Source organism: Peromyscus leucopus, chromosome 15 (assembly GCF_004664715.2).
Source record: "Peromyscus leucopus breed LL Stock chromosome 15, UCI_PerLeu_2.1, whole genome shotgun sequence".
Classification (NCBI taxonomy): Eukaryota; Metazoa; Chordata; class Mammalia; order Rodentia; family Cricetidae; genus Peromyscus; species Peromyscus leucopus.
The window spans coordinates 1,515,090-1,540,181 of NC_051076.1; the positions used below are offsets into that span (position 1 = coordinate 1,515,090).

The window sequence follows — 25,092 nt, forward strand, 5'->3', positions numbered from 1 at the left end:
CAGTCTCCTGCATTGGGAAAAGTTTTTGATGAGGTCGTTGTGGAGATGAAACAAAATTAAAATATGGTTCTATGAGTGATACACTAGCTCTAAGGACTATGTGGAAGCAAGAAGACACTAATTGAACTGTGCTAGGACCTCCCCTCCAACAACTTAACACCCATGTTAACTTCCCAGGGCTGCCATGGTCATCACCATTCTGTTGTTGCTGAACGAAAATGTGTATCTCACAATCCTGGAAGTTACAAGTCCAAAGTCACAGTCAGCAGATCTGGTTCCTCTGTGTGCTCAGGGCAGAGCTGCTGCACAGCTTTCCACAGGCTTCTGGTAGTAGCTGGCAACCCTTGGCACTTAGATGTCTCACTTCAACCTCTCCCTCGCTCTTCTCACTCTGCCTATGTTCTTTGCAAGGCCATCTTATGCAAGGACACCAGCCATATTGGCTTAAGGCCCCGATAACTCCACTCTGACCTCATCTTGGCAATATTCGCGATGACCCTACTTCCAAATAAGGTCACATTCTGATGTAATGGATATTGAGACATCAGCATATCTTGTGTGGCCATGGTTCAGCTCATTGTGCCATCCAAGAATTGAAAGAATTTGAGCCCAGATCATGCAATTCCACATACAATGTTTTCTATACTGAAGTCACATAGATATACATATTATTTACAGAGAGAGAGAGAGAGAGAGAGAGAGAGAGAGAGAGAGAGAGAGAGTGCATATTTTCAGGGGAAATGTCCTGATGGGCTACCAAGCTCTAAGGGAACTCCAAACATCCTCAACCACTTGCTGCTTCAGGCACACATTTTATTTATGTGCAATCCAGATGTCCACCCTGCTTCCATTCACATGAGGGTTTTGCTTAGAACCTGTACCCATTCCAACATCTCCACAAGAAAGGAAGCTATTCACACCAGGGACAGCAGTAACTTTGCAGTCCTCTTAAAACCTCACTGAACATGAGGCATTGAGCCTTAGAGTCCACAGCTTTTCACTGAAGATCCACGGCCAGCCCTCTAGTCTCTTCTCAGATGTGTCACTGTTTGGAGCTGTCTTCTCTTTTCCAGGCATGTCCCCATGCAGGCTCTGTGCTGGCAACCCACCAGTCCTGGGCATCTTTGCCCACACATGAATTGCCTCTCTCACCCCTCAGAGCATTCAGACTTATGTTAAGTAAGACAACGAAGACTTACTTCCACAACCAGGGAAGTCCATCTGCCAGCTTGGTTATAGAGAAGCAATGGAGAAACTATAAAAAAATAGTTCTTTCTCATCATTCCCATGCACTCACAGAACTATTTTTGTAAACCATCAGAATACTCGCTACATCTTTACAATTCCTTATAGGACTCTGTGCACTCAAAATATAGCTAGCCCTTAAAGTTGCTCTCGTGAAAAGATAACAAATCTTCTCAGTATGGCCTCTTGTGTTCAGAAGAGGGTCTAAGTTTTCCCGTTTTTTGTCTCTGGCTTTTACAGGTTTCCAAAATGGTTCTCAGCAGCTCCTAAGTAAATTTAGTGCTCTCTTCACGGGGACAGAATAGGCAGCTAAGCGAGAGGCTCGTGTCCCGGTGCCTCTGCCAGCCACAGCACAGCTGGTGGAAGTCACACCAACTCGAGGGAGGCAGAACTCAGAGTCTGGGGAAAGTCTGTTCAGATTCAGCTACAGTCAGTGATGTGTGCAAAGCCTCCTGGAGAGGTCCACAGGGGCTCTTTCTCCCGTGGCTAGTGACTCCGCCTGGATACAGCTGGGATAGTCAGCCATTTCTTCCCTTACCAGGTGAAATTTAAATCAAGATCTCATTAGTGCCGCACATTAGTAGAGTTAGTTGGTTTGTTTGTGTGTGTTTATAAAACCAGGGTGGCCACACCTTGCTAATGAAAGGTCTCAGGTTATCCCCTTTGGTTTGACTAATAGTATTCAATAATAGTAATAACCTGGTGATCTGAATAGCACCATCAGGAATTCTATTCCATTACAAATATTTGTAGATTTGTTCTTCCAGTTATTGCTTTAGAGAAGCAAGTGAGGAAAGAATCTCCCTTACAGCAACAGCATTGGGCAGGGAAAAGTAGGGTCTTTGTCATCTGAGAATCCTGTGACTAGAACTAACAAAGCATTGGTTACAGCTTCGGTGAGCATTGTTAACAAGCATGATAATTATGCCCTGGGTAACAGAAGGCCTTAGGCATGACAAGCTTTCCAGACACCTTTGTAGATAGAAAACAACTTAAAAATGAACCTTAAAAACCACAGGAAAAGAACGACAGCCCAGCATTTGTATAAGTCCTTAGATGTCTCCATGGTGTAAGCAAATACATCTGCAGGGCAGTATGTGCTGTCTCCTCAGAGGCTTCGGTAACACGCCCAATAGAATAGAAACCTAACTGCGCCAGCTATGACAGCAGGACCAAAGACAGGCGAGTGGCGGGGCAGCCCTGCTCCACCGGTCCCTCTCCTGGGATCGGTCTGCTTCTGCATTCCCTGCCTAGGAACAATCTTGACCTCGGCTTACAGCATCCCTCAGGGGAGGGCACTTAAGCCCCTTAGAGCCCTGGCCTACAGCACTGCTGTGTGGCACTGGCTGGTCGACTCCCTGCTATCATGGGCCTCTCACTATAACCAAACAGCAAAGCAGCCCTGTTGGCCCCGTTTGAAGACCCAGCAACTGCCGCCCTTGGCTTTAAAGTGGTGAAGCCCGTGTTTCACCCTCTTGCTTTCCAACTTGCCAAGACGCTTCTAAATGTCTACAGAGCTTGAGAGCTCATGTTTCACACTTTAGCGATTCATTGTATACTCTGCCTTGTCTCATTCCCAGATCATACTACCAATCTCAACCAACACAGTGATGCTTGGTATTCAGAGTACATTTGAATCATGTAAGTGCTTTCCTTATACACACATCCTAGCTCTCCTGACCCACTCTACGATTATGATTTAATAGATCTGTGGTGAAGCCAACAAATCTCTATTTAATAACCTCCCTGTCCTCCCATATCACTAATTCAAATGTCTTTATGAGAAACACTGAGTTACATTAAGTCACAAAGTAAAAGATTTAATGAATACTTAATATCTGGTATGTGTTTATTGGTAAATCATTAAATATAAGGGCTTGCAAGACAGCTCTGTAGGCAAAAGAACCTACCAGTAATCCTGACCACCTGAATTGGATCCCCAGGACCTCCACTCATATGCCATAGCTGCTATGCACACACACATATATATACATACACACAATAAATTGATAATAATATAATTTTAAGTCACTAGATAGAGACACATTGCTTCTATCTGCACAAGGCAGAAACCCCCAAGCAAAGGTGGCTTCAATATAAAGATACTGATTAGCATAGAAAACAACAACAGTGAAAAAATCTAGAGTTTGGTTAATTTGGTGGCTTAACAAAATTGTCAAGCAGCCAGGATTTTCTGTTCTTTTTCTTGCATTCCTTTTTGTTTCATATTCACAAGATGAGTTTAAGAGTTCCCCAAACCACATACCATGACAACATCCAGCAGAAAAGGATGTTTCCTAATGTTCATCCTCCTTCTTGAGGGCCAAGATGTTCTAAGCAAGTTTCCTCTTGCATCTCCTTCTCTAGAGTTACTTCACATGTTTCTAAATAAACCATGCACATCTCCACCTAAAATGAGGTCAACATAGAAGACGTAAGGGCAGAAGTTTGTGATGGCCATTAGGATTTTAGGAATGTAACCAACAGTGTCTGCCACAATAAAAACACCCAAGAGAGTAATCTTAATGTGGGGGAGGGATAGTATCCTTCATAAGCATCTATCTAAAACAGAAAACCAGAGGACCCCTTTATTGGCAATGAAGAATGCAGACCACAAAGAAGCATTAGCTCAAAGAAATTAATGAACAAATCTACAGATCTCCACACATCACCAGCAGCAGGGCCTGCATCTTCTCCCACTTACACACCTAATCTTGAGTGACACTGTCAGTATGGTAGAGCTTTAGAGGAATGCATATATATTCATTCCATTTGGTAATTTTCCAGGAGAACACTTTGAGCCAAATGTGTAGTAGGTTGAATCTGACTAATCAAAGCCCTTAGCACAGCTGCCTCCTCCTCCTCCTGCTCCTGCCCCTCCTCCTCCTCCTCCTGCTCCTGCCCCTCCTCCTCCTCCTTCCTCATTCTTGGACGTACATGATGTACAGAGGAAGGAACAGTCCAACAGAGAGCAAACTTAAGCTCTGAGGTTGCAATGACCTGCAACTTTATAGAGTTATTTTTTACTGAGCCTTAACAGAACAGGGAAATTAGTCAACTATAATTGCTTGACCTCTGCACAATGTACCATGCACTATTCTGGGTGCTGAGGATACTGTGGGAAATAAAGGGTATTATTCTAATGACAGAGGAGAGAAAAATAAATGAAGTGGCTGGAGAGATAGCTTGTTGTTCTTGCAGAGGACCTGTGCTCAATTCCCAGCACCATATGACAGCCAACAACCACCTGGAACTCTAGTTCCAAAGGATCCAACACTCTTGGCTTCCACAGCACTACATACACATGGAGCACAGACATACGTGCAGGGAAAAAAACAAAACAAAAAAAGAACATTTATACACATAAAATAAAAATGGCAACATCTTTTTTTAAAAAGAAAGAAAATCAGCAAAGAAGTAAGAATGGTAAGTTTATGTACTGACAAGTCTGTGGAGAAGACGAGCTGGGGTATTATGACAGTAACTGAGCAGAAGGGGAAACATGTTGGGACTGAGCTCTGGCCAGGAGGCAGGCGTGAAATAACTGTAGGACGAATGAATGTGACAGAAAGATCCGCAAGCGTCAAGTGTAAAAGCAGCGTGGTCAGAGGGAAGGCCGCAAAACCAGCGGGAAATGAGCTGGGACCTTTTCTCAGAGAAGGGACCAGCCACAAGTGGGAGGGGGTAGGTGGGTAAGTGCTGTCATTTACACTTCGGACAACAATCATTCTAGGGCCTGGGAAGATGGATTAGTAGGGACCAGAGTTCAGATTCCCAGCACCCATGCAAAGTAAAAGCCAGGTTTGGTGGCAGGAGTCTGTAAGCCCAGGGCTGGGTCAGGAGTGGAGACACGCATCTCCAGGAGGTTTGTTATAAGTGCAGATCGGTGGCACACCTGATGAGATCCCCAGGTTTTCGTGTCCCAGAACAATGGATTGGACATATGACTCATGATAGAAATGGAGGCAGTTTATTAAGAAAGAGAAAATGGCATTCCCAGTGGCAGAAGGTGAAAGACAGACAGTTTGAATTCTGGTCCTTTTCAGGCTATTTGCATGCCATCAACCTTCTCTCTGGGTATCACAGACCTGCTCTGTTTGCTACACATAGTCCAGGTGAGGAGGTTTTCCAAGATGTTTCATATATTTCTCTTTTTTTAAGGTTTATTTATTTATTATGTATACAGTATTCTGTCTGCATGTGTCCTTACAGGCCAGAAGAGGGCACCAGATCTCATTACAGGTGGTTGTGAGCCACCATGTGGTTGCTGGGAATTGAACTCAGGACCTCTGGAAGAGTAGTCAGTGCTCTTAACCACTGAGCCATCTCTCCAGTCCCCATATATTTATCTTATGTCTCTTTCACACTCTGAGCCTAGAGGTGGAAAGATATGCATAGAGCACCAAGCTCCAGAAAAACACAGGCAACCTCTGCTAAGCCTACAAAGAACCTTCTGTGAGTTCTTTACTTTCTGTTGCTTGCAAAGAGGCAAGGTGAGGAGAGAAGTAGAGCTTTTCTGACATTTGCAGTGGGATTCTATGGAGGAAACTGCCTGGAGGCAGTTACTCCTCCTGTTTCTTATTATTGTGACTCTTTCCATACTTTATAGAAGCCTCAGTTCTTCCTGGCCCTTCTCAAAGTCCCATAGGAGAGTTTGAAGTTTCATATGAGTATTTTGTCCCCAGGGCAGTAAATAGAGAAGCCGCAAGTAATGCTTCCCTACTACTCATCCTCCACAGCCAGGCTGGGCTGTCTCTTATCTCAGGTCAAAGGGATTATCTGACTCAGGTTGCATCTCCAAAGAAGTGGAGATGGCCTGTGAAAGCTGTTCTGATTTAGAGCAAAGCCAGGCCTTCATGCTCACACACTACATGCAAACTGTCCCAGTGGATATGACTTTGACAAAATGACTCTCTCCACCAAAGCAAGTCCCAGAGCAGCCCACCTCCTGAGATCTGCCTGCTGGTAGCCCTTCCTGAGAGAACACAGATGGCAGGCACGTCGCAACAACCATGTACTTACACACACACACACACACACACACGCACGCACGCACGCACGCACGCACGCACGCACGCACGCACGCACAGCATCCTCTTTCTCCAGGTCTTCCAAGTTCTCATAGGAATTCTCTCAGGTTGAGAAGAGAGGGTAGACGTTCTAATTCTGCATTTTTGTCAAAACTATCGGCAACCCAGAAAGTTTACCCCAAGGTCCTTACAAAGGACCCAGTCCTTTCACTCTGGGCTTTGTCTCAGATGAGTCATGTTTCTTCAAGGCAGAAGGACATCAGCTGCTGCAGTTGTTAGTGAGGATGCAGTAAGAAACGACTGAACTGGTTTTTCTCACGGAGATGGAGCCTCTGCGAGAGTCCAGAGCAGAGGGGGAAAGAATCAGACTGGGCGTGGCCATGACTGAGAAGTGGGTGGTGGAAAACCATGCAGGTGGCTGAAAAGTCGTGCGGGTTATGATTGTAGCTGAGGGAAGGGAAGTCTGTGAGCTGGAACTGCCTAGGATTTAGGGTAGAAGAGGGGGTGAGAAGGGCCCGGATGCTAGTGCGGACTTTGAAATGGATAACAGGTACCTGTGAATGGGACTAAAAAGTCTAGAGGCTAGCATGGACTTTGAAGTGGCCCTTCCTGGCAGGCAGATACCCATTTCAGTGTTTCTGAGATTTGCTGCTCCTGTAGTCCAGCGTGAGCTGAGCAAGGACTGCCCTATTGGAGTTATCCATTACCTTCAAGGGAATTGGGACTCCTCTTTGGGCCTGACAATGGTTACACTAGTTCTCAAGGTTCAAGTTCCTTTAAAGTTTTGGGTTTTCAAGGTGGCTAAAGCTGTATGTGGCCTCTGAGCCCCATCTAGAGCTATGTATAAAATGCTGTGGTCTTGGGGCAGCCTCACCAAGGATTACGCAGAGTCACTAGGACTCCTGGGCTGAGCGGAAGGCAACATGTTCCACTGAACCAAAGGCTGCTCCAGGAATTACGTAGATCTCTTCTATCACATTGCAGGCCCTGGGCCTCCACTCAATGGCAGGCAGTATCTAGGATTGAGTAGAGCCAAGGTGGACAATGGGATAGGACCAAGGACCAGGTAGACAGTAAGATAGGGTAGGGCCAAGGTGGACAATTCAATTCTTTTCTATAATGTTAGCATCTAACCTCTGCTTAGACCACAATATTTGCAGCAGCTTCCTCTCCCCATTTCACAGATACCTGCTGACACACTGTGTGTCTCTAGCTGACAGGCAATCTCAGAGGAGTGCCTGTAAGTGCCTGATACCCGTGGGATTGCAGGGAAATGTGATGTAATTAATCCAGACTCAACAGTGCTGAAAACGTCCTCTCCCTGTGGCACATACATGTATGTGCATGCACAGACAGACATACATCAGCCAATCTTATTGTCCTCATCCAAATCATCAACTATCACTCAATTTCCAGAAAATATCCAAATCCCTATCTCTAGGTACATTTTAGACTACCCAACAGGAAACTTTAAATATAAATATCTCATTTATTTTCTTCTCCCATATCTAGTGTTTTTTAATTGCAATTTTGATTAAGAGGATCATTGTTCATTAAATCCAAATTAGAACATGCAGAATATCTGCCTTTCCCAAGCTCATTTCTAATCTCTCTAACTTCTGGGTCCTTAGGAATGTCTGCCCTCCCCTCATGTCCAGAATCACCATCTTAGCCTCAGTCTACCCCAAATTTCAGATAAATCATTGTCTATATTTCTACTGCCACATAGCAATGTCTGTTAAAACACAGTGGCATAAAAATCCCAAATCTGTGGATAGAGAGTCCAGAGTGGCTAACTCAATGATTTGGGCTCTTTTTCATCACAGGGTTATAGGTAATTACATCCAGAAGCTGGGGGGTTGCTCTTACAGTGCCAAAGCTCACTATCACAATGCAGTAGAACCCCTCAGTTCCAGGCTGCCTGATTCAGCAATCTTTTCATAGTCACACAAACTGTTTCTAAGTCATAAAATATGTCCATATGCCATAGTTTCAATCAATGAAAGAGGCTGAAGTGTGATGATGAATCCTCTAGAAATTTCTCATTTAAAGAAGGAAGGGTGGACAAGCTCAGTTTGTAAACATTTTACTCTTCACCCTATGTTTTTTCTGTTTAAAATATAGACATGTTATGTCAAAGTGGTCCTAGTACTTTCAGGCTGCAGGGAAAGGTATGCTCTGTGTGGTGACGGCTCCAGAAGGGCCTGTCTATTGGGGGGCTTTTTTGGTCTGCTACACCACTGCTGAGCCAGCTCCCTGTAGACTTCTGGTTATACCACACCAGCTCCCCTTTGCTTATGTCACTCTTGGAGTACTTATTATACATTCCTATATAGAACACTAGCTGATACTTGAAGTCTTCAGAACACATCAGCATTCACACTGAAACACCCCTTTATAATGAATGCCCTTGCAGAAGCTCAGTGGATTAAACGCAAGCTCCAAGGGAGAAAAAACCCTTTACTGGACCACAGCATAATGCAAGTCCCCCATGAAATTTAATAGCATTGCAGACTAGTTAAAATTAATATAATTCTTCTACATAAATCTAATGAAATTTTAGCCTTTTAAGAGGTCAGAAATCTGCACTCAAGAGCATTGGAAGTGACTTGTACTCAGGGATAAAATAATCAAGTGCTTTAGTCATGTCTGGAATGACCTTGGACCAGTTATTTATCTATTCTATTACCTATTTTCCTTTTCTGTAAAATTAACATGATACTGTTAAACACTGATAGGATAATACACAATGTAAGTCACCAAGAGAAAGATATTGTATACAATGTTTTTCAGTTTTGTTTGACTACAAAATTCTTTTCTGGTGGCCAATTTTATTTACAAGACAGAATCTCATAGAAACTCTCCAAACAGTCACTTTGCACATGCATGGTGTGTGTGTGTGTGTGTGTGTGTGTGTGTGTGTGTGTGTGTGTGTGTGTGTGTGTGTGTGTGTGTGTGTGTGTGTGTGTGTGTGTGTGTTGGCCAGAGGTTAACATAAGGTATCGTTCTCAGTCATCCTCCACCTTTTATTTTGAGGCAGGGTCTCTCACTGAACATGGAGCTCATTGCTTTGGCTAAACTGGCTAAACTGGCAGGGATCTGCCTGCCTCTGTCTTTATGGCTAAAGTCACAGGTGAACATCACTGTGCCTGGTTTTGTATGGGGTTTCTGGAGATATGAACTCAGGTTCTTATGTTTGCACAGCAGGCATTTTACCTATTGAGTGACCTCCCCAGAACCCCGTTTGGCATTTTTAAAGTTATATATAAGAACTTGTATTTTTTTAGATTAAAATAGAATTTGTATACAAGGATATATAATGGCATAAGTCATTGAAGAAGGCTTCTATTATCTTCCTTCAGGTCTACTATAAGTTCCTTCCCAACTATTACCATTTGGGCTTTAAAATTTGTCATCATTGAGTATGAAATAACTCTAGTTTAAGAGACATGAAAAGATGTATAACACAATAACAAGGCTTAAGTCTGACCTGCTCCTTAGATGAGACACAAATCAAGCTTCTGAAAGTGTTTAAATATCTCACAGGAGAGAAAATGAAGATTGCAGCAGTAAGAAAATGAGTTCAAGTTCCTGGCTTCTTGGTTTAAATGAAAATGACCCCCATAGGCTCTGATAGGCTCATTCCCCAGCTGATGAACTGTTTAGAAAGAATTAGGACAGCAGTTCTCAACCTGTGGGCTGTGCCCCCCTTGGGGTTGCATATCAGATATTTACATTATGATTCATAACAGTAGCAAAATTAAAGTTATTAAGTAACAGCAAAATAATTTTATGGTTGGGGGTCACCAGTACATGAGGAACTGTATCAAAGGGTCACAGCATTAGGAAGATTATGAACCACTGGATTAGGAGGTGTAGCTTGGAGGTTTCAAAAGCCTTTATATACCAGGCCCAGGATCTCTTTCTGCCGCTGCTTGTGAGTGGGGATATAAAGCTCTCAGATACTTCATGCCTGCAGGCGGCCACACCCCTCTGTGATGATAATGGACTAAGCCTTTGAAACTGTAAGCAAGCCCCTAATTAAATACTTTCTTTTGTAAGAGTTGTCTTGGTCATGGTGTCTGTTCACAGAATAAAAGAGTGACTAAGACATCCTCCTACTCATTCTTATAACAGTGTGGTTTTTCTTTCCTCTGGCCAGGAGTTCCCCCTTTCTTCCTGTCATTCCAACCAACCAGACAAGTCCCCTGGAAGACAGGCTGAACAACCAGGAGCGCACCATAGCCTTCCTCCTTGAGCAAGCCTTCCGCATCAAGGAGGACCTCTCCGCTTGCCTCCAGGGGGCCCATGGCTTTCAAAAAGAAGAATCTCTTGCCAGGAAGTTACTAGAAAGTCACATCCAGACTATCACTAGCATTGTCAAGAAACTCAACCAAAACATTGAGGTAGGTCTGTTTCCACATGTTAGCATCACTGCTGAACAAAGATTATCAGCCACCAGACTCATTTTTCAATTATAGAAATATGTTGTTACTGCTTCAAAGGAAGAGTTAAACTTTTTGACTACAAGTTATGATAAAATTTAATAAAACAAAACTTTCCTTAGAAAATATTATACATCGATTTTACAACAGTAAAGAAAATTCTTTAGTATGCCCATATTGCACTAATAGACTTTATGAGTCTAAATCTGTAAGACTGTGATAATTCCAAGTAGAGCTTTGTATGCATCAACCAACTGAACCCAACAATGACCAGCTCCCAGTCCTCTTTTCCGCCAGCCTGTTAGCTATGCACTGCTGTTCTCTTGAGTTAGACCATCTTCCTGTAGCTGTCCCTGAGTGCTCTTTATTTTCGTCAAGTTCCTACTCAAAAGCTACCCTAGATGATACCACTTCCCCTCCACCCCAAGAGTTTCAGCCTCCCTTAAACTCTGCTTTTATCCTCAGCTCTCACCACGACCTACAGCGAGCACTGAATGTCTGTTTTCCTTTTCCGAAATACAACTTCCATGAGGCTGAGACTTTGTTTAGTTCACTACTAAATCACATACCAGACTAAAAAAAAAAAATGATTTTTTTAAGATGTTAAAGGCAACAAAAAGTTTTGATCAAACAAAATCCCTAGACTAAATAATGGTTAACAAATTTTCACTACAGGCCTCTTTCATTCAGACTTCTAGCGGTGTTTCCACACCCTAGGTGGACAGCTTTCGGGCAAGGGATCTGAGAGTATACTTCAGGCAAAAGTTCAAAGGCTTGTAGAATCACGACAATTGACAACAACGTCCTGCACTGTACTTGTTCCCATCTAGTACCAGTGAAATTTCAGGACTGATTTTTTTTTAAACAGAAAATCAGACACCGTCCATGGGCTCCTGAACTCAGGTCAAGGCTGAAGGTATTTATAAATTGGATGTTTGTGTGCAGGTCAACTGAGAGAATAGAGAAAGCTAAAAACTTGCCATGAAGTTTTAAAACTGAATGTGATAACGGTGTTTATATACCTAGGCATGCTGGCATGTGCCTGTAATCTCAGGAGTTGGAAGTCAGACAAGGGAATTGTAAGTTCCAGGCCAGTCTGAGCTGCATTGTGAGACCTTATTGTACAAAATCAAAAGCTGAAGGTATATATAGTTCAGTGATAGAGCACTTGCCTAGGATGTATAAGGCCTGAGACTGATCCCCAGGACCACAAAAAAAGTATTCAAGATGTTAAGATAATCTAATTAAACATGGCAAAGCATAAACTACTAGGCTAGCATTAGTAAATAATTCAGTTAATGAACATTTTATAGGAAAGTGGATGCTATTCCAATATTTTAAAGGAAACCAGATGCATCAACCCAATTAGTCCATTTGCATATTGGCCCTAAAAGTATATTCAAATATGAAATAAAATTGAACTCAAGTCCTTGAAAGAATTGGGGGAAGGGTATCTTACCACAATTGCAGCAGCTAAGTGGCTTGTCCCTTTTAAAAGTCAAATGGAGCCGGGCGGTGGTGGCACACGCCTTTAATCCCAGCACTCTGGAGGCAGATGCAGGCGGATCTTTGTGAGTTCGAGGCCAGCCTGGGCTACCAAGTGAGTTCCAGGAAAGGCGCAAAGCTACACAGAGAAACCCTGTCTCGAAAAAACCAAAAAAAAAAAAAAAAAAAAAAAGTCAAATGGATTTTTGAGACATGCTGGCCTTAAACTTGGAACTCTTCTGCCTTTGCATTCCAAATGCTAGGGTACAGGCATGCACCTCCAAACCTAGAAAAACAAAAATTTTTAACCAGGAATTCACTATAAGTTTCAAAATTAATTTATTTTGAATTCAATAAAGGAAATGTTTATGGTCAATACTGCTCTATTGGAGGGTATTTGCCCTAATTATTAAAAGCAATGTTTCCTTATTATAATTTATCTGAAAGTTTAGGAAGAAATTTTGAAGCCTGGAAAATTTTCTCTCAATTCTACCACCAAATGGCAATCTCTATAAACACCCAGAGAACTCTCCTTCTAGTCCTGATGAGCACTTCACTTAGGAGGCAGACTACTATCAATGCAAGCACAATCTTTAACATAAAATTGTAAACTTACATCATTAAAATCTTTTTATGTAGTGTATAGATCATGATTTGCTTAATTACTTTCTTAATATTGAAATACGCTTGTGTATTGAATTACCTCCACAACATATATTCTTGGAAGTGGAATCACTAGGGTGGAGACATAACAAAAGTTCCTTATACATGTTGCTAAGCTGGCTCCACAAGCTTTGCACTAATTTACACCCCACTAACATCCTGTGGGATGCTTCACACTGGGCTTCTGCCAACATCTAGATTTATTGTTTCAATCCTTACTAATGTACAGAAATTAGGTGCTGTTTTATTTTTCCTGAAGATGTTGAATCCACTTGTTAATCTGATTATGATAGTTTTTATTTTCTCAGCTAATATTCTGTTCATTTGCTTTGCTAATATATCTTCTGGGGTTTCAGCATGTTTTAATTGTGTTTAATATGATAAGCTCTTTTATGTAGTAAGGATGATAGCCAGCAGCACATTTTTAAACATTTAACAATAAGCGACCAGTGTTGTAGAATATTATTATAAGGTGTGTTACTTTTGTTTATGTTGCATGTTTAACTCTGTGAAGCTGTGTTACTGTGCCTGTCTAAAACACCTGATGATCTAATAAAGAACTGAATGGCCAATAGGAAGGCAGGAGAAAGGACAGGCAGGGCTGGCAGGTAGAGAGAATATATAGAAGGAGAAATCTGAGAGACAAGATCAAGGAGCAATAGAGAAGGAGGCCCAGGAGCCAGCCACCCAGCTACACAGCAAGCCACGGAATAAGAGTAAGATTTACAGAAGTAAGAGAACGGGAAAAGCCCAGAGGCAAAAAGTAGATGGGATAAGTTAAGAAAAGTTGGGTAGGATCTAAGTCAAGCTAAGGCTGGGCATTCATAAGTAACAATAATCCTCTGTGTGTGGTTTATTGGGAGCTGGATGGCTAACCCTCCAAAAAAATAAACAACAACCAACAACAAACCAGTATTTTTCTGAGAGAAAGTCCCTGCTCTGTGGTGTTTGACCCTCTGATGGTCATATTTCCACTATGATTTCAGCCATCGCTCCTGGTGCCACAGCACACAAAGACAGCAAGAGGTGCTGCTGCTGCTGCTGCTGCTGCTGCTGCTGCTGCTGCACAGGTCCTGCATTGAGCTATGCAATGAGGCACATGCTGGCTGCCTGACCTCAGTGAACCCTTAGTAATAACATTTGCAATGGCTTCTTGTGTTTTTTATCTCATTTTTAAAGAGTATTTGCTTGAAGTTACCAATACCATTTGTTGTGGTCCTGTCCCATGATGCACCTCTCCCCCAACACACACACACACACACACACACACACACACACACACACACACACACACATGCATACCTGTGTCTTAGTGTGTATAATATGCCTTGCCCAGGGTTACATAAGTCTTCATTACATTGCTATGTTACATTACAGGTCAATGCTACACTACACTGAGATGGTCTGCAGTGTGCATTGCTGTGTACATCGCAGGTCTACACTACACTGAGATGATCTGCAGTGTGCATTGCTGTGTACATCGCAGGTCTACACTACACTGAGTTGGCTGCTGCTACACTGATCTACTTAGTTTCATCCTAGAAAATCTACAGGCACAGCAGAACTACTTCCTTCATCTCCATTTTTTCTTTGTTTTTTGTTTCTTTGTTCTTTGAGACAGGGTCTCACTATGTCACTCTGGCTGTCATGAAACTCACTATAGATCAGGCTGGCCTTGAACTCACAGAGATCCACCTGCCTCTGCCTCCTGAGTGCTGGGATTAAAGGCGTGTGCCACTACACCTGGCTCATAACCAGTCTTTACTGAAGGAAAGCAACACAAAAGACAAAACCAAAAATGTCTTGATGCTTGTTTTTAAAAATACACATATATTTTATGAAATCTTTCAGAATTTCGTATATGCAATAGACTTTGATCCAGTCTCATTTCTCCATGTAAGTCTTCCGATTTACACTTCATTCCTCATCCCAACTAAAGTCCAATTTGTGGGGTCCTCATGGACTCGGGCCATCCCCTGGAGTGTGTCCACCCTAGCAGAGGCCTCAGGAAACTGGCTGTCCTTCCACAGGAAGTACCACTGACAGCAGTGTCTGGGGGTCAGGTTTCCTTGCTCACAGATTGTCCCAATATGCCAATTTAAAAAATGGGGGAACTCTGTGTATAAGGTCTTTTCCATTCCTATCATTCACTTTTTAAAACCTCCTTTTGCCTGGTAAAATTCATCAAGTATAAATACAGTTCAGGCATTTGTCTTCCCATCTTTGGGTGCTATAGTACTCTGAGTGTTGATTGAAATTATAGTGGAAATATTAATACCATAAGAGGCATTGTAACAGGCTTTCTCTGACCACCAGCTCCCAAATCACGACAACAGAGACTTACTATTAATTATGAATGCTCAGCCTTATCTTATGCTGGTCTCGCTAGCTCTTATAGTAACCTATTTCTCTTCATCTACATTTTGCCTCAGGACTTTTTACCTTTCTTTCCTTCTGTCTGTCCTACTCTGTGGCTGGCTGGCTGGTCCTGGGTGTCTCCCTCTCTTTGTCCCTCCTTCTCTTCTCCTCGTCTCTCTCAAGCCTAGATTTCCCCTCCTATTCTCTGCCCACCAACCCCACCTATCCCTCCTCTGCCTAGCCATTGGCCATTCAGCTTTTTATTAGACCAATCAGGTGCCCTAGGCAGGCAAGATAAAACAGTAACACATCTTTACATAATTAGACAAATGTAGCACAAATAAATACAACACACCATTACATAGTTAAAGTAATATTCCACAACAAGGAGTCAAACACCTTAGAGCAGGGATTTTTCTCTTAGAAAAATACTGTTACTTATTGTTAAATATATAACTAAACTCAAATGTTTCCATAAATCACAAGTTATTTTTTCCAAAGTACTATGCTCTTTTTCTCAACTAAACATTTTGTTTGTCAGTATACACTGAAGTTGTTTTTCAACTAAAATATTACTTTTAAGGAGTAGGGTTTTTTAGTTACAAGTTAGTGTAAAATATTTTTAAAACCACTATTTTCAACACTACCAACTTGGTACTATAGGAAAATGCCAGAACACATTTGATATATGATAATAGGGATAAAATCTGAACATACATGTGATGTAAGTCTTTTATAATCTCTAAGATATATAGAGCAGACACTTTACAAAATGATGTCTAGTTTGGGTTTTGTCTTCTCCATTATTTGATGACTTATTTTATATTTTTCATATATATATAAATATTTAAAAGCCTCTACTCTAGTAGATTTCCACATGACCCCTCAAATGGCCCTTAGTGTTAGCTGTTCCCTCCCTATATTCCCTCCTTACCCCTTTTCCCTCCTTCTTTCTATTCAGTCCTTCTGTTCAGCCTTCACCATGTCTCTTCATAACCATATATTTTATCCTTCCTTCCTTGAGAGACCCTCCTCTCTAGACCCTTATTTTATCCCTAACCTCTGTGATTATATGTATTGTAGCATGCCTGTTGAATATTTAAAAGCTAGCATCCATATATAAGAGAATGTATACCACATTTGTATTTTGGGGACCGTTATCTCATTGAAGACTATTTTTTCTAGCTGTATATATTTACCTGAGAATTTCATGATTTTGTTTTTTATTTAACAGCTGAATAATATTCTATTGTGTAAAGGTACCACATTTTCATTATCCATTCATCTGTTGATGAACATCTAGGCTATTTTCCATTTCTGGCTATTATGAATAGAGCAGCAATGAACATGGATAAGTAAGTGTCTCTGTAGTAGAACGTAGAGTCCTTTGGATATATGCCCAAGAGTGATATAGCTGAAACTTGAGGAAGATCTGTTCCCAGCTTCTTGAGGAACAGCCATACTGATTTTCATAGTAGATGACAATGTTTTTGAACTGAGAGATTTCACATGAAGCCTGGCTTTCTGGCTAGTGTTCAAAAATTATTGAGACTTCATTAGCCCTTGGCAGCACTCAGCTGAAACTACATCAGTCTCCCTCTGTTAATACATCTTTCTCCCCCTCCCTTCCCCCTCTCCCTTTCCCCCATCTGCTTAACCACAATGTGCATTTTAGTGATGTTCTCTTATCATGAGTATTGGGATATTAATTATGGCTATAACTCAAAATTACAGATCCTAGAAGACCAAATAAGAATTCGAGACCAGGCGGCCACGGGAACTAACTTTGCAGTGCAAGAGCTAAACACCAAACACCAGCATGGAGTTGGAGACCTTCGAGGAAGAGTAGCCAGGTGAGAAGTGTGCTCAGCTAAGGTTTACCAGACACTATCGGCTATGGAATTCCTCTCAGAATAATTTCACAGTTTAAAAGATGAACTGTCGATTTACATTGAGTTAAGTGGGTGACCTGCAGTTAAGAAACTGCCTCATGAAACTTTGAAAGTCTGATGCTCACTCTCAGTTCCAGGAGCTCTTACATGGCATGTCCAGTTTTGTGTTAGTGGAAATACCCAGCGTGTTGTCTTTACAGCCTTCAACTGCCCAGAGGCCAACAGTTATACTCAGAACACCCACATAAACACATAGACACACAATATCCCCAAGTGTGTTACATTCTGGAAATGAAGTATTTAAAGTGTTCAATGATTACATACAAATCAGCCAAATGGAGTTCTGAGTAGCACCTTTTGCATGAGATGTTTAAATCAAGAGTTTCCAGTGTATGAATCATTTAAAAAACAACAAAAAAAACCCAAAAATAAACAAAAAAAAACCTCCTAGATAATGACAGTGGTAGAAACACTGACATATATCAGAAGTTCGGTAATGACTATGGCTGGACTGGCCTGACAGACACATGGGAAATTACTTGAGAGTGGATTGCCATAGGTATCTTTCACCTCTACATCTTCTGCCAGATCTATTTCCTTGTTCCTTAAATTTTCCACCTTCATCCTATTCTTTCCAAAATGTAAATTACCCGATGAGAATTAGATGACTGACATCGAAGTCAAACTTCTCTTAGTCTATTTATGCAGCAGTCACAGAATACCAGAAACTAGATAGTTATAAGAACAAAAACTCAAGTGTCTCACAATTTCAGAGGCTAGGAATCCATACTCCAGGACAGCAAGTCCATTGTCCTGTGAGGGCTGCATCTTCCAGGAGAATAGACAGTGTTCTTGTGTGGCAGAAACCTGAAGACTTCCACGAGGGCCTTAATTTGGTTCATTTGGGAAGAGTTCCCATGGTCTACCACCTGTCAGTTGCCTCACCTAATTCTATCATACTGATAGCACTTGGATTTGGAAAGATACAGAGTTAATCCAGATTATTACAGGATATCTATTCTGCCAGTTCAATAAAAATGCATTCATACCCAGGAATGGTGACACACACCTTTAATCCCAGACCTCTGGAAGGAGAAGCAGGTGGAGATCTGTGAGTTCAAGGACAGCCTATTCTATATAATCTAATTTCATGACATCCAAGGTTACAATCTCAAAACCAAAAACAAAACCACAACTCATTCAACTTACTCATTCATCATTTACCATATACCAAGCTAAGATTCAATAACACAGTCCCCTCTCAGTAGCTCTTCACTGTTTACCTGGCAAAACCACCTCTATCAACAGCTTGCCAGCAATGAGGATAGTACTGTCCTGAAAGCCTGGTGTGTCGTGAATGTTCAAACCACACTGAGTGGAAGAGGTCGCTCCAAGGAGCGAATACTCAGGATGTGTTTTTGAAGGATTTGTAGTAACCAACCAAGAAAGGTGGGAAAAACACTTCATACAGGAGGGAAAATGTTTGGAAAAGAACAAAGGGAAGGTCTGCTGAGGTGTGTCCCAAGGCCTGCCAAAGAGAAGAGCATTCTGGCTATGTTATTCTGGAGTATGTGTTCAAGAAAGGATGGGAGGTAATGCCAAAGAAACAGCTAAAGCTGAAAAATGAGGGACCGTGTGGGCTGAAGTTTGAGCTTCATGTAGAAGGTTGTAAATAGCCACAGAGGGTTTTAGGTGAGGGGTGATGTATTTGGTGGCATTCTAATAATATCTGAATTGGTGGTGTACACAGAAGGAGGACACAAAGATCAGAAGTAGTCTGTTGCAGCAATCCAGGGTAGAAGTAGGGAGGGCCTGAACTAAGTCACTAGCCATGGATGTCCGGTGCAGAGGGCAGACACGGGAAAATATAATCTATAGGATGACTACATGAATTAACATTAATTAGGACAGAGGAATACATGTCAAAATTTTTAGGAAACATATCTAAATTTTTGGTCTGGGGTCTGGTTGAATATTTGTCCCCCCATTATTCAGCAGAGGCAGGAGGGACAAAGAAGAGAAGTGTTGGAGCCCACAAAGGTTTCCTAGTGAGATCTGAGCTTGCTTTACCATCAAGGTAAAGAGGATGATTGGACCATGGGCCTGGGTACCAGGTGTTTGGAAGGGTCTACACTTGGCTATATCTAGAAGGGGGAGGTCTTTTGTCTCCTCCCTTGGCATTGTTATAAAAAGCCTTTTGAATAAAGTTCTGGGATAGTGAGTTTTGACCGAGGCCCTCCCGAGGCTGTCCTGTGTTTCTGTCTTTCCTCTCGTCGTCGTCTAAGTATCTCTTTCTATCTAAATATTTACCACTTCTCCCGATTAAGAGTACCTTGGTCATAAAAGTGGGGGCAGGACCCCAAAGGGAAGGTCTCAAACCTGTCACATCTGGGAAGTCTGTGGGATCTTAACCAGAATGGGCATGGTGCTCAGAGGGGAAGCAGGAGGGGTAGAGGTAGGTGAGGAGCCCAGTGTCCTCCAACACAGATAACTTAGTGGCACTAGCGAAGACTCTACAGTTCTGAAGTGTTGCTTTATTCCTCTAAAGTTTCAATACTGTCTAGGAAATAAGACTCATGGTTAGAAAGTCGTCAAAGAAAAGTTAACTGACAACTCAGATATTGTATACCATATACAAGTGAATAAACACAATATTTACATATCATTCTATATTTATTAGACAGTATCTTTTAGATTTGTGTGAGTTATATATTAAGTTAATAAGATAATCACGAGTGAACCCATGGCCCCACTTAAATATATATTTTTGAAAAACAGAAGTAATAAACACTTCCTTTTGAATGAAATATGATTTGATTCAATTTGGTGGTGTAATGATAACACACACACACACACACACACACATTTTAAAAGTAGCACAGAGACAATAGAATAACATCAAGAAGATGTGACGTTCTTTTTCCCTTGTTCCAATTTAATTTTATTTTAAATTTATTTTTTGGTACAAGGAATCAAACCCCAGGGATTTTTCACAGGCTAAACACATGTTCTACCACTGACCTGCTTTTCTCCTTTCTTCTCCTACCCCGCCCCCCTCTTTCTAGACAGTCTTCCCGTATTACCCAGGGTGGCTGGAACTACCGATCCCTCACTTCTCCCGCTCAAGGATCTGGATAAACAGGAACTTGCCATAAAACCCTACTGCCTCCAACATTTTATGAATCTTAAGTAGTAACTTCAGGGCAAGGTCTTATTTTTCCTTAAAACATCTAATTTTATGGAAAATTTCTGGAATCTATTTGGTTATCTCAGACAAACTCTGGCTAGAAGCCATCAGACATAAATTTGCTTTCCTTCTCGTGCCTCTTTTCTGGGTTTTTTTTTTTTTTTTTTTTGCCAGAAAAATAACTAATGGACTAGCTAAAATCTTGATTACTGACTTTCTACATGCACTGATTGTAATTCCAATTAGTATTTTGGCACAGGTAAAATTAAGTTAATTATTTTAACATAATTCCTAGCAAATACTTTACTGTTTTGTAAATCAGCCTCAATATTTAATTTTATTATTTAATACTTAACTGAAGTTCCAATTCCTTGAATTTTCCCTTCTTCCCCACCCCAGTGTATTGGTAGTTTAAAAGCAGATGATTCCTGTGAAGTGAGCTTCTCACTGGTGCACAGCCTCCTCTGGTAGATTAATCTTAAGAGAAAAACAGATAGGGGTGAGCGTGCACAGGACTCACAGGGAAGGGTGAGTGTGCACAGGGTTCACAGAGAGGGGTGAGTGTGCACAGGACTCACAGAGAAGGGTGAGTGTGCACAGGACTCACAGGGAAGGGTGAGTGTGCACAGGACTCACAGAGAGGGGTGAGTGTGCACAAGACTCACAGAGAGGGGTGAGTGTGCACAGGACTCACAGAGAGGGGTGAGTGTGCACAGGACTCACAGAGAGGGGTGAGTGTGCACAGGACTCACAGGGAAGAGTGAGTGTGCACAGGACTCACAGAGAAGGGTGAGTGTGCACAGGACTCACAGAGAAGGGTGAGTGCACAGGACTCACAGAGAAGGGTGAGTGTGCACAGGACTCACAGAGAGGGGTGAGTGTGCACAGGACTCACAGAGAGGGGTGAGTGTGCACAGGACTCACAGAGAGGGGTGAGTGTGCACAGGACTCACAGGGAAGAGTGAGTGTGCACAGGACTCACAGAGAAGGGTGAGTGTGCACAGGGTTCACAGAGAGGGGTGAGTGTGCACAGGACTCACAGGGAAGGGTGAGTGTGTACAGGAATGGGCAGGACTTACGACCTGTTGCAGCTGCAGGTGGCCAACCTATTGTCATGTTTGGCTTTTTAGAACAAGGCAAACTTAGATTTTAAACAATGGTAAATCATGTTGACCTGTGATTAAAAGCAATAATCATGGACTTTGAGAATGAAAGTTGAAAGAGGATACTTCTGCTTATACAGGACAGAATAAAGACTTTTTTTCATGTCTCCCTCAAGATATCTCAGTGCTAATGGAAAATTTAAAAGGAAAACTAAACTCCCACCTTTACATAATGTGGGGTTTATCACAGGTATTTGTTAGTGATTTCCTCCAAAGAATTCCCTGCTGGATGGATGGATAGATAGATGTGTTAAGAATGATCAGCTGTGCTGGTTACCAGCACTGGTTACCATGCAAAAAGGTCACGAGCCACAACAAAACCCAGTATCAGAGCTTTATCGGGGAGGGGCGGCACAGAAGAACCAGGCCTGGGGGACACACGTGCAGAGATCATAGAGGGAGAGAGAGAGAGAGAGAGAGAGAGAGAGAGAGAGAGAGAGAGAGAGAGAGAGAGAGAGAGAAATGGCGGGGGAAGAACAGAGAAGGGAGGGGGTCTGTGTCTGGCTTTTTAAGGGTTCCTGTGAACATGCACAGCTGGGCTTACAGAGCTACCCTCACATGCGCTGATTGTGTGACCACACCATGTGCACATAATCACCAGTGCACACTGATGACGTAAGACGCAAGACCCCTTGCTTAGCTGCTGAACTGCACGAGTGGCCATGTAGCTGTGGTGGGGGCAGAATTCTAACATTCCAGACTTTTTGCTTATTATAAAAAAAAGTGGGTGAACAGGAATAGGGCTGAAGTTTATCCTAGAAGAACTGCTTCCAGCTGACTTGGTGGGCGTCTGTTGACTCTTGGGGGGTGGGTAGAGAAGGGGGCTTCTGAGGTAGACAGGTGTTCTGGGATGGTGGGCTGTCGTCTGCTGCCTCAGAGCTGTTCATCTTTCTTGGCTTGGCATTCTGGCTGCTTTTGTGTCTGACAGGATGCTGGTGAGGCAGAGACAAGCTTAGAAGAAAGCATTATTTTTTTTTTAATTTTTCCTTTGGGGGATTCCCAGGGTGATAGAGGGGGTCCCAAGACCAGGAAAGTTTGGGTTTAGCACTTACCTTGAAGTAGATCTGACCTGTCAGATTGGTTTCAGCTGGTTTCTGGAGCTTGGGAAAATTTTAGACATATTAAGATGCAGCCATGATAGGAGATCACTTCCTAAATATAACACCAGTAGCACAGACACTGAGAGAAACAATCAATCAATGGGACCTCTTGAAACTGAGAAGCTTTTGTAGAGCAAAGGATACAGTCAACAAGGCAAAGCTACAGCCTACAGAATGGGAAAAGGTCTTCACCAACCCCACATCTAACAGAGGCCTGATATCCAGAATATATAAGGAACTCAAGAAATTAGACATCAAAACAACCAACAGTCCAATTAAGAAATGGGCTATAGAACTAAACAGAGAATTCTCAACAGAGGAAACTCAAATGGCTAAAAGACATTTAAGGAATTGCTCAACATCCCTAATCATCAGGGAAATGCAAATCAAAACAACTCTGAGATACCACTTACGCCTGTCAGAATGGCTAAGATCAAAAACACTGAAGACACCTTATGCTGGAGAAGATGTGGAACTAGGGGAACTCTCCTCCACTGCTGGTGGGAATGCAAGCTTGTACAACCACTTTGGAAATCAATATGGTGCTTTCTTAGAAAATTGGGAATCAATCTCCCCCAAGATCCAGCTCTACCACTCTTGGGCATATACCCAAGAAATGCTCAATCATACCACAAAAGCACTTACTCAGCTATGTTCATATCAGCATTGTTTGTAATAGCCAAAACCTGGAAACAACCTAGATGCCCTTCAACTGAAGAATGGATAAATAAATTATGGCACATATACACAATGGAATACTACTCAGCAGAGAAAAACAATGACATCATGAGGTTTGCAGGCAAATGGATGGATCTAGATCCTGAGTGAGGTAACCCAGACTCAGAAAGACAAATATGGTATGTACTCACTCATAGGAGGATACTAGATGTGGAACAAGGATGACTGGACTGCTGCTACTCACATCACCAGGGAGGCTACCTGGAAAACAGGACCCCAAGAAAGACAAGGGCATCACCCAATGATGAAGAAATGGCTGAGATCTACATGAACAACCTGGACATGAGTGGGAGTAATGAAGGGCGAGGGTCGAGGGAAAGAGAGCCTGTGGGAATGGGAGATCCCAGCTGGATCAAGAACAGAGAGGGAAAACAAGGAATAGGAGACCATGGTAAATGAAGACCACGTGAGAAAAGGAAGAAACAAAGTGCTAGAGAGGCCCACAGAAATCCACAAAGATATCCCCACAAAAGACTGCTGACAATGGCTGAGAGACAGCTGGGACTGACCTACTCTGGTGATGGGATGGCCAAACACCCTAATAGTTGTGCCAGAAACCCCATCCAAGGACTGAGGAATCTGGATGCAGACATCCACAGCTAGGCCCCCAAAACAAGGCCGGGAGTCTAATTAGCGAGAAAGAGGAGGGTTTATATGAGCGAGAATTGTTGAAACCAAGGTTGAATAAAGCACAGGGACAAATAGCCAAATGAATGGAAACACATGAACTATGAACCAAAGGCTGAGGGGCCCCCAACTGGATCAGGCCCTCTGAATAGGTGAGACAGTTGATTGGCTTGATCTGTTTGGGAGGCATCTAGGCAGTGGTGCCGGGTCCTGTGCTCATTGCATGAGTTGGCTGTTTGAAACCTGGGGCTTATGCAGGGACGCTTGGCTCAGTCTGGGAGGAGGAGACTGGACCTGCCTGGACTGAGTCTACCAGGTCGATCTCAGTCCTCGGGGGGAGGCTTTGCCCTGGAGGAGGTGGAAATGGGGGTGGGCTGGGGGGAAGGGGAGGGGGGGAGGAGGGGGGAGAACAAGGGAATGCATGGCTGATATGTAGAACTGAATGGTATTGTGAAATAAAATAAAAGGAAAAAAAAAGAAATCAAATAACCTAACACAATTCAGTTCAAAGGTACACTAATTTGAAATTTTCATGCTGAACAGTGATGACAAGAAAATACTAACATCTTTATATTTTTATAATAAAATAACTATATTTTTATAAGAATAATAAAAAAAAAGATGCAGCCATGAGAAAAATTAAAGTCTTGGGCTGGTGACCATTATAATGTCCAGTACTCTGCTTGTATTGGTTAGTATTAATGAGAGAGAGAGAGAGAGAGAGAGAGATTGGAACATGTTTTTAATTTTTACCTGAGATAAGCTTTATCAGAGACAGGTTATTTTAAGGCACCTGCTTCCTTTATTAGATTATTAGTGTCCAGGAGACACAGGTGATCAATTGCTGAGAGCATTTAACAGTAATAGATGATTATATTAAAGTCTGGGGTTTTTGGTTTGTTTTTGCAGAGCCCAGACCTTTTTGTTCTGAGGGTGTAAATACCTTTTAACTGTTACTGTTCTTTACCATCTGGGTATACTTGATGGTCCTTGGACTCCAGCTCTATGGTGATTTTGAAACTATTAGCTGAGTAGTTACTTAGAAGAGGGAACTAGGAGAGAAAAGCTTGTGGGGTGAGACCTCATTCTTCTGGAATTGGGGACAAGGCAGTGGATCCTGATGTCCTCAGGAACTTAAGAGAGAGCAGGGCCCTGTCTG

At 42.3% G+C, this 25,092-nt stretch overlaps 1 protein-coding gene across 2 annotated transcripts in view; it reads left to right on the forward strand.

Annotated features, from left to right (window-relative positions):
* Fam81b (family with sequence similarity 81 member B) overlaps nt 1-25,092 on the forward strand; it is a 79,827-nt gene that overhangs the window by 7,888 nt on the left and 46,847 nt on the right. Inside the window, exons 2-4 of one of the 2 annotated variants that reach the window (XM_037211089.1) lie at nt 2,826-2,886; nt 10,438-10,681; nt 16,961-17,079. In XM_037211089.1, coding sequence (XP_037066984.1) covers nt 2,885-2,886; nt 10,438-10,681; nt 16,961-17,079 — 365 coding nt within the window. In that variant the 5' untranslated portion in view covers nt 2,826-2,884. The remainder of the gene's footprint in view (nt 1-2,825; nt 2,887-10,437; nt 10,682-16,960; nt 17,080-25,092) is intronic. The other variant, XM_037211088.1, reaches the window with a different exon arrangement.